We start from the raw sequence: 18,620 nt of genomic DNA, 5'->3' as shown, positions 1-18,620 counted from the left end.
CAGTACTGTATGTTCAGTAACCTCATTGCGCAGTTGGTACAAATTAATTTCTATTCTGTCTGTTCTTGTAAATACTGAGGAAAAATTAACAAAAAGTACCCTCGTATACGTTGATTTTTCCTCAGCATTCAATACAATATTCAACCGCATAGATCTACTGTCTTTGAAAAAAAAAAACTAGCTGGCTCACGCAAAGAATAAGTTATTAACATTACTACATCAAACGTTTGGTAGCAGTGTTTCGTATCGAATCCCACTAGAGAATGTGGCGCTGATGAAGATTCTGAAGTCAGATTTGCACAATTTTGACGTTGGCACCCTTTTATTGTTAGCGTTGAGTACCCTCACCTCCAATCCGTCAGATAATTTTCAGGCTCGTTCTGAATTCAAGCGATCTCACGGTTTGCAGAGATTTTTAACTGAGCAGTCCGGATTTTGATCTTGAGATCGCGTTCAGTTGGTCTTGAGGAGACCATCTCAAGACGGGCGCACCCTTTTAACTGCGTAGTGAGTGGCGGGCTTAAGACTATTTAAGTAACATGCACATAATTTCCAACATTAGAGCATCATCATAGTCACCATCAATTCAATAACCATCATCATGATCACCATCACCGACTAAACAATTCCCCCTTTTCTTGTTACCATATAACCATATGCACTATGTAAGTAATTACATGTACATTTTACGTAACCTACAAATATCGGCCCCAAAACGAGGACACGGGACAAAAAAATAAAAAAAACATATAGGCCTACATGTAAATTATTTTTTCCCAAATGATTTCTTTTGATGGCTGCTATCTCTATTGTGTAATCTCCGCCTGCCTTTACTGACCATGAATTTTACAAATTATAAATTTCCCTTACTTTTGTAGCTAAGATCATGTTTTATTTTACGATTTTTCAATTATTTTTTTTTTGCAAGTCTTCACCGTTATCCCAGTGGCGTCGGTAGCCTATACATGTAGTAGTGGTTTTAGGATACCTGGCTCGTAATCGTGACATTGCGGGTTCGGGGGTAAGAGCCTCAGCTGCGTCCGACGACGACATGCCCTTGGGAATTGCACTTTCCTACTTGACGTGACACAGATTTCCCACTTGGCTGCGTCCTTTCTTTCAGAGACGGACATTAAACTCGGAGGTCCCGCCTCTTAAAAAAGCTAACAGTGTTGATAGGGGGGTCGAACCTATACCATACCCCTTCACCGTCATCCGCTGTCCGGTCTATAACTTACACATATTTTTTATCGCTCTTCTTTTTGTTTGGTGTTTTACGGCGCACCCAACTGCATAACAATACATGTAATAAGGTCACCATATGAGCACACGGGACACACCTAACATTTTCAGTTGGTAAAAAGTTTTGAATTTTGCTAGGATGGCGGTCGAAGCCTACTTTTATCTCTTTTTTTAAAGACCACTAAGGGATCTTTAACGTGCGCAACTTGCACACGGGACTTGCTGGACCTCCGAGATTTTTCGCGCTTGTCCGAGAAGGCCAGGTGTAGATCTTTCCTACATTCCTACATCAGAAGATCAGGGGTGTGGCTGAAAGACAGCAATAAGAAGAAGCCAAGGAGTAGCAGTAAAAAGGCTTCAGAAAGAGTCGGGCGCCCAGAGGTGGCGAAGTAGATGAGGGGGTGGGGGCAGAAAGTGGAGACTTCCGAGACGAAAGCAGACGACAGAACATTGCTAGAATGCTAGAGAGCAGGAAAGGAGGTGAATGAAAGTTGAAAGGAGACAATTTTAGATTTTAGAGAAGTAAAATTTTCCGTCGCTCCCCGGATTCAAACCAGGGACCTTTGATTAAATGAGACGAACACCTTTCTGGGCCACAAGAGCCCCCGCTGTTGTTTCTGTACAGTTAGTTTCTCACTTTGGTTGGTAACAACACGTTACAGACCTGTCTCACTCTGGTGGAGCTAGACAACGTGCATTTTTATTTGAATAGAAGTAGAAACGTGATGCACTTAATTCTTATTAGCTCTTAACCCTATCCGTACGTCGTATTTTACTATCGTATGGAGGAACTCTGTGCCACCACTTTCCAAAGAGGAAATTTACTCGTTAATCCGATCCGTACGCTTTGCATAGCAGTCTGTCAAAATGATTTTTTGAGTTGAGAAATACTGAAAGTTTCAAAGAGATCTTCGTACTAGAAGCATTCTGTAATGTGAAGAATAAAACCCTGGGGGTACAAAATGACCCCAAGACTAATTGAAGTAATTCGTCGCTTTTAAGCACAAGGGGGCTATCCCGTAAAATGCTGGTTTGAGAAAACCGAAGGTAAAGTTTTTGCCCCTTGTTCAGCTTCTTTAAAAAAAAGACAAGGAGGGTTTACTCTATAACCAAACTTCTCCTATAGGTAGGGAGATGCCCACTTTTGGTGTAAGTCAAGATTTCTGGAAAATCCAGATATCTGGGTTAGCCCGCTTGTCCTAAAAGAGACCAATTAAGGAGCCGACAATGCATCTTGACCAGCCATTTTAGTTTCTACCGTGAGGCCTTGGGTAGTCGTGTATGTTTACCAAGACATCCAGTGTCTAGGGACAAAGATTTTAATAGTTCTAGTAAGGTCTTACGGCGCTCGCAACTGCATAAAGTCATTTGAGCGCCAAAGGGTGGATGTCAACAGAGAATTTCTTACAGGGAATCAGGCTTACTCTGCTCACCTCTCCAGCTTCAACAGCACAAAGTCTGCTTCGACTATTAAGGCACCCCAGAAATAGCGGGTCACAAGAGTTGTTGTTTTAGTAGAGGTTTTACGGCGCTCGCAACTGCATAACGTCATGAGAGCGCCAGAAGATTAGAGGTGTAACAAGAGAGTAACAAACATAAAAAAGAAGAAGGGGAGATAAGGACGATAGATTTTTGATAGGAAAGAAGAAGCAAGAGTGTGACAAAGATACAAAAGAAGTAGAGGGAAATTATGATAGAAAAGAATAGGAAAGAAAAAGCAGCAGTTGCCTGTTGCAGTTCAGGCACAGTTATGAGCATGACATTGATGAATCAGCCCGTTTACATTTACAATTCTACTTTGCATAAGAACGACATGGTTAATGTCCCCCCTTTGGGAATGGTCTAAAGACACTTCAGTCAGGGCTACCACTAACTAAAGAGTGTTATTGATTTTACACAATGTTATTATTCCCATATATATGTGCACAAAGCAACAGATAAAGTACATAAAAACAATACATGTAAACAAAAACTCGAGCTAGACCAACAAGTGATTTTTATTTCTATGAAAAATGACGATCCATACAAGATGTGATTGAAGCCAATGCGGCACAAATCATGCCATAAAAACAACACCAAAAGTGCTGTCCAACCAAACCCCCACCCCTTTTGTCCTATTAAAATACCAACATAATATGTACAAACTAGACCAAAAGCTCCCCCCCCATCCCCGAAAAAAAATGTAAAAATTCACTTTACTACAGAACAGTGACCACAGTTTTGGGCGTGTATGTAAAGACAGTAACACGGAAGTCACAACAAGCTTACATAAACTCATATAGTCATGAACAAAACATGAGAACACATACTTCATAAAACCAATGCAAAGCACTTGTTCATCGTGTGACAGTGACAGAATTCAATGGGTATTCACATTATGATGAAATGACATGATATTCTCTGAAAACCATCCAACAAATCACTCCCCGGGGGACGCTTCCCTCTCTTCCTTGTCCGACTTGCCGTCGTCAGGGCTCCCCGTCTTGGATCTGCTTCGTGTCCTGCAACAAAAATGGGAATGGGTCAACTTTTATGTCACCACCAAATCATCATTAGGACAGAGTTAAGAAAAGCAGCATCATGAAATTCACATCCAACAAAGTCATCAGGTCCTACCTTGAAGACTTAAATCTGAGTGTTTGTTGAAAGAAAATCGTGACTTAAAAAAGAATTTTTAAAAAATAAAAAATGATATGGACATCTGATGTGATCTAATTACGGTAATGTAACATTCACAACAAATTTTGCATTTATTCTTTCCCCTTTCCAACTTCCTAAACAAAGAGCAATATTGAGAGAAACCCAGACACGGAAAACTGAACTGTAGTTAAGTTACAACATACAGTCAGGAACAAATTAAATAACTATAACACACAAACTTAAAATTCCCAGTTAACTCGAACAATATGTTGTATTGGCAGCTCTGTGTACAATTCTGGAACACCCACACGGCCGTGTCAAACAAGCTCATTTGCAACAACCCTATCAAATTATTCATAAACACTCTTAACTCACACTTATCTCGGATTCAAATCTCTCCATGCACACAATGGAAACAAACACATCATCGCCAAGAGTATCTGATTACACGAGCCCACCAGAATCACCCCAGCACAGCGTAATACACACACACAGCTGGTGCCAAGACGCATTATCGCACATCACCTGGAACTTTTATCCTGCAAGTCCCACAAACTATCCGTCTTTTAAAAAATGAAGGCTACTTTTCCTGACTTTACATAATCTATTTCCTGGCCATCACACGGTCAGTAACTTCCCTTAATTTTCTTCATTATCTCCAGTGGTTTTAGAAACTGGCAACACAAGCAAACATTACATTTAAGCGCATTCAGTTTTTTAAAATCTTACCAATAGACAGGGAAAATAATACTTGGTTCAACACGTCATTCCATAATGGATGATGAGGAAACTTGATTTTATACTTTACACGCCCAGAATTGATTTCAATTTCGAAAAAAAAGAGGCGAAAACCCAAATTAACATGACATATATAGGGGGGACTGTGAACAAGAAACCTGCTTTTGAAAAGCAGTTACAGCACCCCAGAAGAAAAATCAAAAATTCTCCCCACACAGGAATTTACTCCAGATCTTCTGCCTGCAACAGGGTTCCTGCAATGAACTTCAAGGAGATTTCAAAGAGGTTTCAAGGAAAAATTTCCAAAATTCAAGGAGATTTGGTCAAGAAGCTCATTTTGTTTTCGCGGCACGCTAAGAGCAATCCGACAAAAATTTTGTTCATGTCATATCCAGCGAAATTCAAGGAGTTTTCAAGGATGTTCCTCAAATTCAAGGACTTTTCAAGGAGATATTTCCTTAAATGGTTTAACTAAGGACTCCTTGAATTCAAGGAGGCCAGCCGCAGGAACCCTGCACTGCAACAGCCAAGGGCTTAACCACTGCATCACAGACATCGATAAGCACTGACCACTCCCACTTCAAAATGTACGCATCGAGGAACATTTAATTTCAACCTTACCCTTCTTCACGTTTCCTTTCAAATGATGGACTCCTGCTCCTTGAGCGACTGTAAGACTTCCTGCTGCAAAACAGAAAGGAAGAATAAAAATAAGTTACATTCAAACATGAGGTTTACTTCTAGTGCTTTCATTTTAGTACAAGTCTTTTATAGCACTTGCTTAGGTCATACAAGTGCAGAAGATTACTGGTGTCACTAGAGAGTAACATAAAAACAAAAGAAGGGGGAGAGAAAAGGACAGTAGATTCTCTCGTAAGATTTTTACGGCACTTGCAACACAATAAGGTAATATAAGTAACAAAAATAGATGTGTCAAAAGAGAGTAACATACAAGGAAAAGAAGGAGCGATAGATGTTTGATAGGAAAGAAGGCGCAAACCACATCAGAGCACCCACCAATAGAAGATTGATAGGAAAGCAGGAGGAAGGAGCAAACCACACCAGCGCACCCGCCAACCAACCACGAGTGGGTGTTTTACAGCACTGGGCAATGATAGGGAGACCATGTAAACATTTATGCATATTTAGAGAGCAAAGACACATGCTATTAGTCTAACCTCTCAATTAAGAAGATACAGGTGAACAAAATAGAGCCAATATTTATGGAGAACAAAATATTGAAGCAAAATAATTTTGGCAGACAACCAATAGCATAGCATCATTTGTAAACAACCTTTGCTTTCACACAAATTACGATTTGAACTCAACTTTGTTGGTTGTGAGATTCACTTTACACACAAGGAGAGGGCTACACCACACGCTATATCTTCAGTCTTCTTTTGAGAGCAAACCACCCCTAAACATATCATGCTTTCCCTATAATTAGAGGAGTGTTATACACCAGACTTGATGTAACCTTTCGCTTTTAAGCATATGGGGGCTATCCCAGAAAATGCTGTTTTGAGAAAACAGAAGGCAAAGTTTTAGCCCCTAGTTCAGTTTCTTTAAAAGACAAGGAGAATTCTCTCTATAACCAAACATACACACCAATGAAACCAAACTTCTCCTATAGGTAGGAAAATCCCCACTTTTGGTGAAGGTCAAAACTTCTGGAAACCCCCCAAATCTGGGTTAGCCTGCTTGTCCTTAAAAGCGACCAATTTACTCCTACTCAGGAAAAACAAAACTTCAAATCCAGAACATGAGCAGTCTTCAGCCACACACTAAAGAGTCATTCGACTTTTAAAATGCTCAACAGACTCTAGCAATCAACGTGGTGATGTATGATTTGTATGGGCTACTGTAAAAAAATTTTCAGTATAATTTTATGTCAAGAAGCATGCCAACAATTTAGATGTTTCTCAACTTACCTCTCTCTTTCTCTCTTTGGAGAACGGCTCCTTGTTCGAGAGCGTCTAGGAACAGGAAGTAGGAGAAAAAATGTATAAATTATACGGTCAACGAGAAAAAAAGACAGGGTTCAAATGTGCTTTCCCATTCATAAAGTCTATATATGCTTTCTCATACATGAAATCTTACCATCTACCTAACATTGTCACTGGCACGTCACTCTAAGGACAGTTAAACTCACCCCAAACAACACGTACGTACCCCACAACACGTACGTACCCCCACCACCCAATCCCCAAAGTTTCAACAGTAACCAACTCAAAATACAAAAAAGCCCCTGATACAACAAAATAAGTACCAACTGATAAGATGTACAGCCGAACTTGCCCAGGACAATAGCACCCATTGTCAAGGAACAAAACAGTAATCTTAGTTAGGAGGCCCTATTTGGATTGTGTCACTCACTAAAGGAAAGGAAAAAATGCTGTGGAGTGGGGGCGGGGGCCCTTTTTGAAAAAGTGATCGCCTTGGACAGGTGGTCATTACAGCAGGTTCAACTGTATTTCAAACATGTTATAAACAGGGACGAGAACTTCCATAAAGAATCTTGATAAATAGCCCACTTGTTAGAAGAAAAAAAAAACTTGGTAAAATTATCCTCATGAAACTTTTTTGTTTTGATTTTTTTTTAAAAGATAAAAACACTTGAAAGGACATAACTTTCTTGAAAAGCTCATGATGTACAAAAGTTAACGCCACACTAAGCTAGTTTCTTGTGCGTTTGGTAAGTACAACACAACTCACAGATGAGAGAGCATTTAGAATTCTGATGGTTGGCACAATGTCAACAATACAAAACATGGTAGGTGACCCACTCACTTTGAACTTCTTACTGGACTTCGTGAATAAGATCGGTACCTGGAAATGAAACAGATAACTCGTCATAAGTTTAACAAGCTACTAGAATGTTCCAAGCCGATTACCATGGCTTATATATAACTTCCCCATTGAAAATTACTGACACATAGAAATCCAGAAATCTTGATTCAGAAGAGACTAGTAAGAAACCAGCATTAATGCTACAATAGACAATCTGTCTCCTTTCAGTCCTATTTTGTTTCACCCACTTGAGTTACTCAACCTTGAAAATTACATTTGTTCTTGAGGTAATCAAGGAAACTGATTTTGCAGCTACGGTGCGATCATTAGTGACTAGTGTGTTTATTATCTATCCCTTTGTTTGTTCTGTTTTAGTAGAGGTTATTCTGCACTCGCAACTACATACGGCCATATGAGCGCAAAGAAGTCCTAACAGGGAATCACACTTTCTCCGCTCACCTCTCTAGCTTCAACAGTAGGCCTACAAAGTCTGCTTCAACTATCAAGGCACCCCCGCAAATAGTGGGTCACAAGAGTGTGACATACAAAAGAAGTAGAGGAAAATGACGATAGGATGAGGAAAGAAAAAGCAGCAGTTATGAGCACGACATTGATGAATCAGCCCATTTACAACGACAATTATTCTACTGTGCATAGGAACAGGTTAATGTCCCCCTTTGGGAAAGGCCTAAAGACACTTCTGTCAGTAGCACCGCCACGGAATGGTGTTTATCATTGATCTGTGGAGTTCTAGGTAAATCTGAAGAGGAAAACTGGGGAAAAAATAAACCTCAAATAGAAAATACAGCGTAAGAGTCATGAGGCCATACTTGCAGCTCATACCGAGTTTTAACCAGAAAAAAAATGATCAGTATCATGTAACGCAAGCAGATGATAGATTTATGTATCAACATACTTTTATGTACCTGGGGACACATGGCAGCAAATGATATTACATTTTGGAACAAAGCAGGGAAGAAGTAAACAGGGCTGCCCACTCACCAGCCTAAGTTTTAGTCATCAACAGATAGAAAATTAGTAAACTGTCAAGGACAGGGGTTGAAGTCCAGTATAATAAAAATAATAAATGTAATATATACAAAGGCATTATGATACAAAGGGACAAGAATTTTCTGACACTTTTTCAATCTAATGTTTGCCTTAACCCTTACTCCTGGCTTTGTCACTTCTGAAGTCTAAATTATGTTTTTCTAAGGGAAAAGTGGTACTGAGCGATTACAAATGTTCAATGCAAAGAGGTAGTTAATACTGTTAGACAGCTGCACGCGATGTATTGAATAAAAATCACAACAATTCCGACAAATTCGTAATGGGCACCCCTGAGTAAAGCTAATAAGAGATGTAATTTTTTCTCTCTGTAGAAGTACATTATCTTTCTCAGTCAGAAAGCAAGTGGTTTGAATGCTCTAGTACTGGTGGTAAAGGGAAGGAGAAAGAAAATCAGGGGTTTCCCAGGTTCATGGAGTAGCAGGAGGATATCTAGAGGGGCTGAAGTCAAGGTGAACATTCACATGAAGGTGGGAGGGAGAAAAAAAAAGGGACAAAGGGGATAATGGCAGGTGGCTTCATAAGAAAATAGAGAAAACAGATAAAGGGAACAAAAGACATGGAAATAAGTGGCAAAAGATGATAACAATTCATCAAGTGGGTATTGCAAGCACCTCACAAAAGTCCAGGGAAGCTCAGCACACTTGCAGTTCTTTTATGGCACGAAAAGGTAGAATCATAGTTGTTTGGGTTTTTTTTACAAACACCATGAATATCTCTTGAAAAGATTCAAATCAATGGAAACAAACAAAACTGTGTGTCTCTGGATGTAGTCTTTCAATTAATACTATTCTTAGTTTAGTTTTTAGTAAGAGTTTTACTGCACTTGCAACACAATAAGGTCATACAAGTTCCGGAGATTAGAGGTGTTACAAGAGAGTTTAACAAACACAAAAAAGGAGCAGGGATCAGGACGATAGATGTTTGATAGGAAAGGACCACACCACACCAGAGCACCCGTTAACCGCCCACACATATTTTTCTACACCTACACATACCTTGGGCTGCGACTTCTTGACCTGTAACGCTTCCTGTCATAATCATCATATCTTGAGTATGGGGACCTCCTTGAAGATCTTTCTTTTCCTCTCATTTGTCCAGGTGCTAAAAAAGAAAGACAAAAAAACAACTGCACCTCACCAGCTATTTCTGCACCAGCGGCGCAATAATGCAGTAGTTTTGCTGCAACTGACAGTGACCCCAAGAAAATGTTAATTTATAGCACTTTTTTCTTCGTGTCAGCCCTTCATGGCTACGTACTAAAGTAAAGCTGTCAATTGAACAGTTATTTTAATCGACCTGAATACCTAGGAAAGCACCCTGCTCATGGACTAGGACATAACGAAGGTTTCTTTCAATTGGCCATCGCAAGTTAGTGTTTGGGATTCATTTGTTTTAAAAATTTACATGGATTTAGAGCTGATGGAATTCAAGGTAACAGCATATTCTATCCACTGAGCACTGGTGGTTTCAACAGAATCAAACAGGCCTAATTTGAGGTTGATTTCTGATGTACTCACTTCATAATGACAAAGCAGAACAACAATAGGGCACAACACATATAGTTCATTATAGGTACACACATCAGATTGCCATAAATGCAGCAACCGTAATTTTTAAAAACATTTTCAAGACTCAAAAGCGGATAAGTACATACATTTCAGATTTTTTTAAAAACAACATACAACGAACCATTTGGTTAACACTATCCGTACGCCGTGTTTCTATCATGTTCATACGACCGTGGGGAACTCTGTGCCACTTCTTTCAAAGAGAAAATTTACTCGTTAATCTGTCCCGTACGCTACGTATAGCAGTCAAAAAGATCTTCGCACTAGAAGTATTCTAAATTAAAAATGTTTAGAATACAACCCCAGGGGAACAAAAGACCCCAGGGCGCACGGATATGGTTAATTAATCATGCACCAGGTCGACTATATAAACAAGCATTATTCAAAATCTCAATTTTAAAATTTCCGAACAGATCAACATGACAGAATGGTCAAGCTGGCTTATTTCCTAATTGAACTGTGCATAATTAGTGGGTTATTGGCATATATTACCTTGGTATTGAGATAATTGAGATTTCAACTTTATTTAATTCTTTTATTTTCTATTTTGTTGTGACATTTGCCCCCCCCCCCCCAATATATTTTTATCAGAATGTTAAAAAACGACATTTTTCAAATGAAAGATATTTATAAAGGAAAGTCTACAAAGAGGCAAACAGAAGAGCACGAAACAAGTAAACTTACATTTTCTGTCTCCTCTTGCAAACTCAATCTCCAGTTCTCTTCCATAAAAGCGTGTTCGGTCCAAATGGTACAGTGCATCATCTGCATCCCTCGGATCTTCAAACCTGAGCTAGTTAAGGTTTTTTCTTTTCCAATTGAACAACAACATCAACGGCACATTTGACCAAAAAATAAACAACTACCCAGTGCCCAAAACAAACACAAAATCACAACAATATTTTGACCAGACAAAAACTACCAAGTGGGAAAATCTTTTTTTTTTTTAAATAAACAGGTGAGAACTATTTAAAATTAACATACAATACAAAACAAGTCACATAATACAAAATGTTCCTTTCATGGGGGTTTCCATGTCCCATTAAGACTCATCCATTTATTTCTGAATGCTGAACCTGCCTTCATACCAATATCCTCGGAGAAGTGTACTTAGGCAAATAATAGATAACTGATGCCACCATCACCATAAATAAAAGAATAATTGAAGCTTTGAAAATCATGTTCACAAGAAGCAGAGCTGCCTTTAGGCCCGTATCACTGAAAAGCTCAACAAAACATATCTTGTTCTTCAGAAAGTAAACCTTCCACTATACAAAGACCCAATCACCAACAGACAAAGGAAACATTAAGGGGGGGAAGTAAAGACTGAAAGTACTTTACTCACAATCCTCTGTCCATTGGATATAACATGTTGTTTTGGGTGACTTGCTTGTCTTGCTTGATAACTTGATTCTTTCTGGGTTAGCTTGCCTACCACTGTGTATCTTGCTTTATTCTTTGGAACCTTGCTCTTGCTATTTCTTTTAGTACAGTTTTCCCTCCCTTCATCCTCCCGACCTTGACTTTACACTACTTGGCCATTGGTAATGACTTTCTTGTTTATCTCTTTCTTGCTCAGGGCTTGATTCGACCAGAAAAAAACAATGCAATCTCTGGACTTGAGCTTTAAGATTGAAGCCACTTGGCATTCTGACAGAGAAAGAGACAAAAGCACATGAATGAAATAACCGACAGTACATATTCTCAAAATGTAAAATAAAAAATAGAGAAAGCATCCCATCATAAAGCTGTACAACAAATAAACATACACAAAAGCTCGTTTCAGCTTAGTCACATTTACCCCTTTTAATTTCAACAACAAGCAAAATTATTCAGTTTACTGAAGTACCGGTGACTTCAAAATATGCGTCGCATTTTAATAAAGGAACCCTACAACAGACACTAAAATCTTCTCTGAATACTGAATACCACATTGATGTAATATAACTGAGTAACTTGATGACAGTTTTAGAAACTCTCAATCAGGCAAAACAAGAAAACAAGGATATTGCACATATGCAAATCCCTTAGGACGCCGTGTGTAATAATCCAAAGGAATATAGACATCTGTGATGGGTCCGTACTTTCCGAAAGCGCTTCTGAGTTCTTCTTGGCTAAAGAATATGAACACATTTAAAAGAAAGGAAAATACAAGATATCCCTTCTAGGAGACAGAGAGCAAATGAAAAGAGAGAAAATGAAAAGAAAAAAAAAAACCACGACAAAAACAAACGAACAACTATTCACTAAGAAAGAAGAAGAGAAACAGGAGCAAGCGAGCACCTATCCAGAAACATGTCATTGTAGCCGCAGTAGAAGAGAAGGAAGTATCCTGCTCCCTCTAAGTAGAAGACAAGAAATGCAAAATAACAAAGCTTTCGTGCCACATCTCAATCCTCACGAACTGGAAGCACTGGGTCGACAGAGAAAAAAAAAACCTTGTTATTGAATCATCAGCTATTTCAATCAATTTTATGACTTGCTTTCAACAAACAAGCTAAGGAATTTCCATAAAGAAGGATATTGTATATAAGCAAATCCTCTTGGCCTCCTTGTGTAATAGTCCATGGGAATGTAGACATCAGTGATGGGTCCATACTTCCCAAACATGGTTCTCAGTTCTTCTTGTCTATTTATATGACGATACGAATAATAAAAAGTGCAGGTTTACATTTACTGTTATCTTGTACAGCAAATCACAAGGGAGGAGTTCCATATGATCCTGTAATCCCCAATATATCTCATTCGTGGAATCAATATTTAAAATATTAGCTCACTACCATTCTACTTCAAGACCCAGAACAACAACTCAAAAAGTCTCATTAACTTTCAGACATTCTTGGATCCTTCACCCAATGCTACTTGCTATGCCTTTTGAAACTCCTTCCAAGTCACAACGCAAGCAAAATACTATTTTTACCCGCAACTGTAAACAAAACTATACAATTATTTACAAGAGGCATGGTAGTAGTCTTCAGTAGATACAGTACCGTCATTAAACTTTGTGTGTAAATATACAAATTTGAAGTTTCGGACAGATGAAATTGCTGACACAGCTTAGGTAAAGAAACCACATTCCATTACAGGAAAATCAAGTGTCATCACATATATCCAAAGTAGAATCTAAACACACACTGAAAACAAAATCAATCAATGAGGGTAATAGTATAATGGCCTTCAAAGGAAATTCCCTACTTCAAGACAACTTTCTACTTTGTTGTCCTAATTTCACCAACAGAGAATCTACTACTTGTAAAAGAATTTGGAAATTCAGATTCAATCAACCCATGGTATTTTCTGCCTTCACTTCAATAAAACAGGTTTTTTACTAAAAAATGAAATTACGTTCATTTAAAATGTTTCCGCCTTAAAAATATTATTGGGAACAGAAGTGAGTACGAAATGCTAGAGAATAAGTGTCTACTGCAAAAATATAAAGGCCTCAACTCAGCAAATTCATCAACATGGGGACCGGTTCTACTTCCGATCGCCATTTTTCACTAATCCCGTGCCAGACAATCATTGTGGCGAATGCAAAAGTAGTGGATGGGACCCCATCAATGCACAAAAAGTTTTTTAACAATAACAATGAGTCTGACAATGTGTTTAGATGAAAGGTCAGACCATGCTTTCGCAACAGAAACACAGTTCATCATGAAAAATTCAGAGTGTAATGAAGAGAATCGATTCTATGGACATGACCTGAGAGGCTGAGCATGAATGGGGGGGGGGGGGGGGGGGGAGAGAAATGATTGGCATCTGAGGACCCTGAACAATACAACTTGTAAATTTTCAGTCTAAAAATATGAAAATGAATAGTATATATAAACAATGAGACAAAACCCAAAAATGATTTTCATGACAAAAATTAACGCTGATAATGAATTGACCTAAAGACAGCTGAGATGACAAACTAAGGCTTTGAAAATCATTTAACTCTGGCAGCCATTTTCTTGCTAATTTTTACCTCAGCTACCAGGCAACTCGCACTTCCTTCAATCTCAATTTCTATTCAAGGTAGATTGGAATTTTATTTTTCATCAAAAGATAAAAGCAAATGAACAGGTTTTAAGATTACAGATCAATAATTTCATATGGGCAAAAACTGACAAGCGCCAGGTTCTATCACATCGCAGCACATGTCTTTGACTCAAAATTAGGCAAAATTTCTTATACTGGGACCAGCCTTCAGGCACAGACAAATTGAGTTTATTTTAAAAATAACATTAAAAATACCATGAAATATGTAGATTTAGGATAAAATGTCATTTCCTGTCCTCTGTATAATTGCTCTGCAATCAAACATTTGTAAAAAGGAAGTAAAAACAGCAACCCAAAAGCGTTTTGTTCCAACAAAACAGAGAGAGCCAGAAGCTACAAAAGCTACAGTTCAGACAACATAAAATTGTTGGAACAAATATTAAAATTATAAAGAAAGATAGCCAATTCTTTCTGCCTGTGAAACTGTGAAGATCTATGATTCTATGTACGCATTTGTCACCACAGCCGAGAAAGTTCTTCAATATGGTCATGGAACAAAACCATCTGAAGAATGAATTCAAGAAGCAACATGAGAAGCAATAATAACCATGAGAGAAGGAAAGGAAACTTAGTAGTTTTAATAAGGTTTTAAGGCGCTCGCAACTGCAAGGCAAGGCTGTGAGCGCCAGGAAAGGAAGCAAAACTGAAAAATGCTGCAATTGATAAAAAGGAGGCCCATGAGAAATAGGCACTACAGTACAGCCTGCAGAGTAAAGAAAAAGACCAAAAAAATCAAAAGGAAGGCCAGAAAAACCCATGTGAATGAGTAGGCTAGGCGTAGAAAAAAAAGCTCTTTAGTCTACTTAGAACAGCCCAAAGAGCAGCAAACAGAAATGATTGACATGAGACAATTGCATCAAATCACCAAAGAGCAGATTGGCTGGGGCTGGAAATTCATCAGGACTCCGAGGGGCCCTTGCCAGTTGACAAGAAAGATGCACCATCCTCATACCATACCATTGCAACAACATTAGAAGATGATAAAGATGGATTGGCAGAACTGAATTCTGTGGATATCATGCACTCCCCAATCTCATAAAGTAGAACTTCACTGCTGATGAAAATGGTTATCTTTTTACACCAGGGGTAAAAATACTTTTTAATAAGAAAACAACATAGATTTGAGAATACATGACTGAACATAGAATCTGATCTAATTTCAAGATCTAGGATCCTGGCTATCTCGACAACGAGTTCCTAGACAGTAGGCTAGATCTCTAGATCTAGAGTCTACTGAATGTGAAAGCAAAATATCTCTTATAGGAGGTGCACTTTAAGCCAGGGCAATCCGGTCGGGTTTTCTGGTGGTTTCAGTGCACACTGCAACCCCGCCGCGATTGTACCCAACGACCTGGAAGTTAAAGTAGAGAAACCTTTAACCTCAATGGATTTCAGGGCTCCTTTCCGCAGTTACCTGTTGCAGTGCTGCAGCAGCCTGGAATTCCATAAACATGGATAACATCAATAAGGCGGATTTCACGGTAAGGGTGTGAGAGACAACACAGGGCACAGGGTTTGTTTTTTAAATAAAATTCTCCTGTTGTATAGTTTTGTGTTCAATTTGTGTGAATAAAAAACGAGTGCTAACTTTATTTAGTTTGATATTTTGCGTAACAGTGTTACGGACGTAAGGAGTTAGATTTAGTGCATTTCCTGGTGTTCGCGGATATGACATTTTTTCGCTGTAAAGGGCATATAATGGTAGATTTTCTCAAAAAGTATCTAGATCTAGAACACGCAAGGAGTAGGCCTACGTCTTTCTAATGTGATAAGTGAAAAAAAAGAAATCTAGCATCGGTTTGAAATGGCAACAGGCAGAGCGAAATGGTCGTAAATCACGGGAATAAGTCCAACATTTCGACTCTAAATGAAGTGCCAAATTTAGTTCCAAAAACGAAATGAATGTAAGTTTCTCTGATCAGACTACGCGATAGCCTAGGCCCTACTCATTTCTACATCGATTACTAAAATTGAAGAAACTATTAGAAGATTCAAGAGTTTTGCAACGCACCCCTCCCGCTGAGTCGCCGACATCATACGCTCCAAATCGGCATTTCTCTGAGATTTACGGAAAATCACGAGTAGGCTACTTTCCGTGAAACAGAGGCTAAAACCTACTTCTGTTTGGCGCCATTTTTTCATTCTTTAACGTCCTTTTCGATGACGGGGATGTTTTGTCTTGTTTTCCAAGTTTTTTCTTTCTAAGACTAACGCACGAAACACACCAACGTTGACTTTAGAAAAACATAGGCTAGATTCTAGGGTAAATTTTTACTTTCACTCCCGCACACAGATGCACTGCTTCAGGGGTCAAACTGCAGATCACACATAAAGCCACTAGTATATTAGATTAAAACTGCCGCAAATCAATTACAGTCGAACCTGCCCTGACGGCCACCTCTATAAGACGGCCACCTGTACAAACGGCCACTTTCCATTTCCCCCCTTGCGTTTTTTCTATATAATTTAACTGTGTAAGACGGGCACCTGTCCAACGCGGCCGCCATATTTTAACACACAACCCCTATTGCACTGAGCAAAAACACCTGTCTTAGACGGCCACCTTAGAGACTCCCATTACTTTTTGTCATAAATTGTGCATTGGCCCCTGGTGTTGTGGGCAAGCCGTCATAATCCAATCACTTGTCGTTGTTAGGTAGTCCCTCCAAACGATCATGTTGCATAGGCCCCTCCCACTGTTGACCAATTGGTACCAATTTTCAGCTGCTGGTGTGGTAAGCGTGTGATCCCTCATAACCTGTAAGCCCCGCCCAGACCTCATATACAAATCGTAAGGGAAATGAGTGGTCACTGTTTACCCAGTCTGTAACAAAGTAACAAAGGACGTCAACACAAACTTGCGGCAGAAGCGCCGCTCATTCTCCGAGTGGTGGCGACCCATGTGTTTGTTTTAACATGGCACTCGGTCTTCGTCATCTGATACATTTCGTTTTCTGGTCACCCTTGCGCAAAATCAGCAACAAAGTAAAAATAACAAACAAAATACAAACCAGCAACAACAAAAACAACAACAATGCAGCTACTTTCGACTGGGACTTCAGATGGGAATGGTTTGTTTTCATCTTGATCAGTCCTGCCTAAGACGGCCACCTGTCTTATACGGCCACTTTTCTCCTTGAACAACAATGGGTGGCCGTCTTACACAGGTTTGACTGTAGTTCACATTATTTTGCCAAAAAATTTCACATCTAACTGTAAAATATCAAAGTATGGGTTAAAACATGCCCCCTGTAACCCCCCCCCAGATTTTCTTTTACCCCAGTGGGGCAGGCTCCCCTGGACGGGGGGTCTAAAGTACATCTATCTCTATAAGAACAATAAGTTATTTCAAACGGAGTGTCTACGTACACGGTAACCGGGCACCTAGCCTCAGTGTCTACATACACGGTAACCGGCAACCGGGCACGTAGTCTCAGCGTCACGTACACGGTAACCGAGCATGTAGCCTCGATATCTACGTACACGGTAACCGGGCCGTCCAGAACTCGAAGTTCAGTTTTTGCCATCCGGTGTTGCCTTCATCCCCACCCCTCCCCCGGCTGTACCTTTAAAAAAATCAATAATCCCCCCATTCCGGGGCCCTATATTTCGCAGCGCACAGACTTTGAATGAACTTTGGTGACCCCAACTGGTACTCACAATGTGATGCGCCCGCACAGGTCCATTGAACGGTCACGATGGCGAGCCCGACAAGACGCTTCTTGTATGTCTTTTTTTTTCCAGCAAGTAACAGCACAGGACAAATATTGATTTACTTTAATTCCGGTTACTGTGTATGTAGATACTGAGACATGACGGTGCCCGGTTACCGTGTACGTAGATACACGTAGACACTCCGTAGTTCAAAACTATTCATTTGCAACAGAAATGAAGTTGATATTCGTGTTCAGCGCATCAATATTTAGATCTAGATTTTAATCTAGTAGAAAATGGACAACTGGTAGCAAAGTGTGAGATGGGAGGGAAAGTAAAAAAATACCAATCCTAGAATCTGGAGTCTTAACGTCCGTAACAAGTGTGAGTGTTACATGACGCGAAAATATCAGACAAAATAAAGTCAACATTTGCTTTGGTAAGATTGAAGAATACCAGACCAGCGGACTGACTTTGCCTATGTCTCAACCTTAGGAATTCATCATGTTCCCCGTTTTTAATATCTCTCAATGGACAATCTCGGACCGGTAGATCTATTCATTAAAATTTTGTCAGGGGGAAGACCCCCCTGAACCCCCCTCCCCATAACCGGTGCTTTTTCGGTAGTTCCCACCCCCCTTATTTGAGCCTGACCTACATCTAGATCTAGATCTATACTTTTGATTCGCGGTGAGCTAAGATATCAAACCGGTATTTTTTTACTTTCCCTCCCGTCTCACACTCAGCTACCAGTTGTCTATTTTCTACTAAATATGGCCACCTCTATTCTCACCCGGAGTGAGAATAGAGCAGGCGAGTCTTGTGGCTATTCTCACCCGGTGCGCGTTCACCAAATTTTGCGTTCACCCTAAACCA

General features: G+C 39.5%; 1 protein-coding gene across 2 annotated transcripts in view; it reads right to left on the bottom strand.

Annotated features, from left to right (window-relative positions):
* Window positions 1-3,221: 3,221 nt before the first annotated feature.
* LOC101863536 (serine/arginine-rich splicing factor 10) overlaps window positions 3,222-18,620 on the bottom strand; it is a 16,839-nt gene continuing 1,440 nt past the window's right edge. The window contains exons 2-7 of one of the 2 annotated variants that reach the window (XM_035972089.1): window positions 12,059-12,163; window positions 10,734-10,837; window positions 9,477-9,582; window positions 6,552-6,596; window positions 5,242-5,304; window positions 3,222-3,743 (exon numbers count right to left, since the gene is read on the bottom strand). In XM_035972089.1, coding sequence (XP_035827982.1) covers window positions 3,662-3,743; window positions 5,242-5,304; window positions 6,552-6,596; window positions 9,477-9,582; window positions 10,734-10,837; window positions 12,059-12,163 — 505 coding nt within the window. In that variant the 3' untranslated portion in view covers window positions 3,222-3,661. Of the gene's footprint in view, window positions 3,744-5,241; window positions 5,305-6,551; window positions 6,597-9,476; window positions 9,583-10,733; window positions 10,838-12,058; window positions 12,164-12,573; window positions 12,679-18,620 lie in introns of both variants that reach the window. The other variant, XM_035972088.1, reaches the window with a different exon arrangement.

Source organism: Aplysia californica, unplaced genomic scaffold, assembly GCF_000002075.1.
Source record: "Aplysia californica isolate F4 #8 unplaced genomic scaffold, AplCal3.0 scaffold00576, whole genome shotgun sequence".
NCBI lineage: Eukaryota > Metazoa > Mollusca > Gastropoda > Aplysiida > Aplysiidae > Aplysia > Aplysia californica.
The sequence above is the reverse complement of the archived record's forward strand: the minus strand, read 5'-3'. Positions and strand labels throughout refer to the sequence as shown.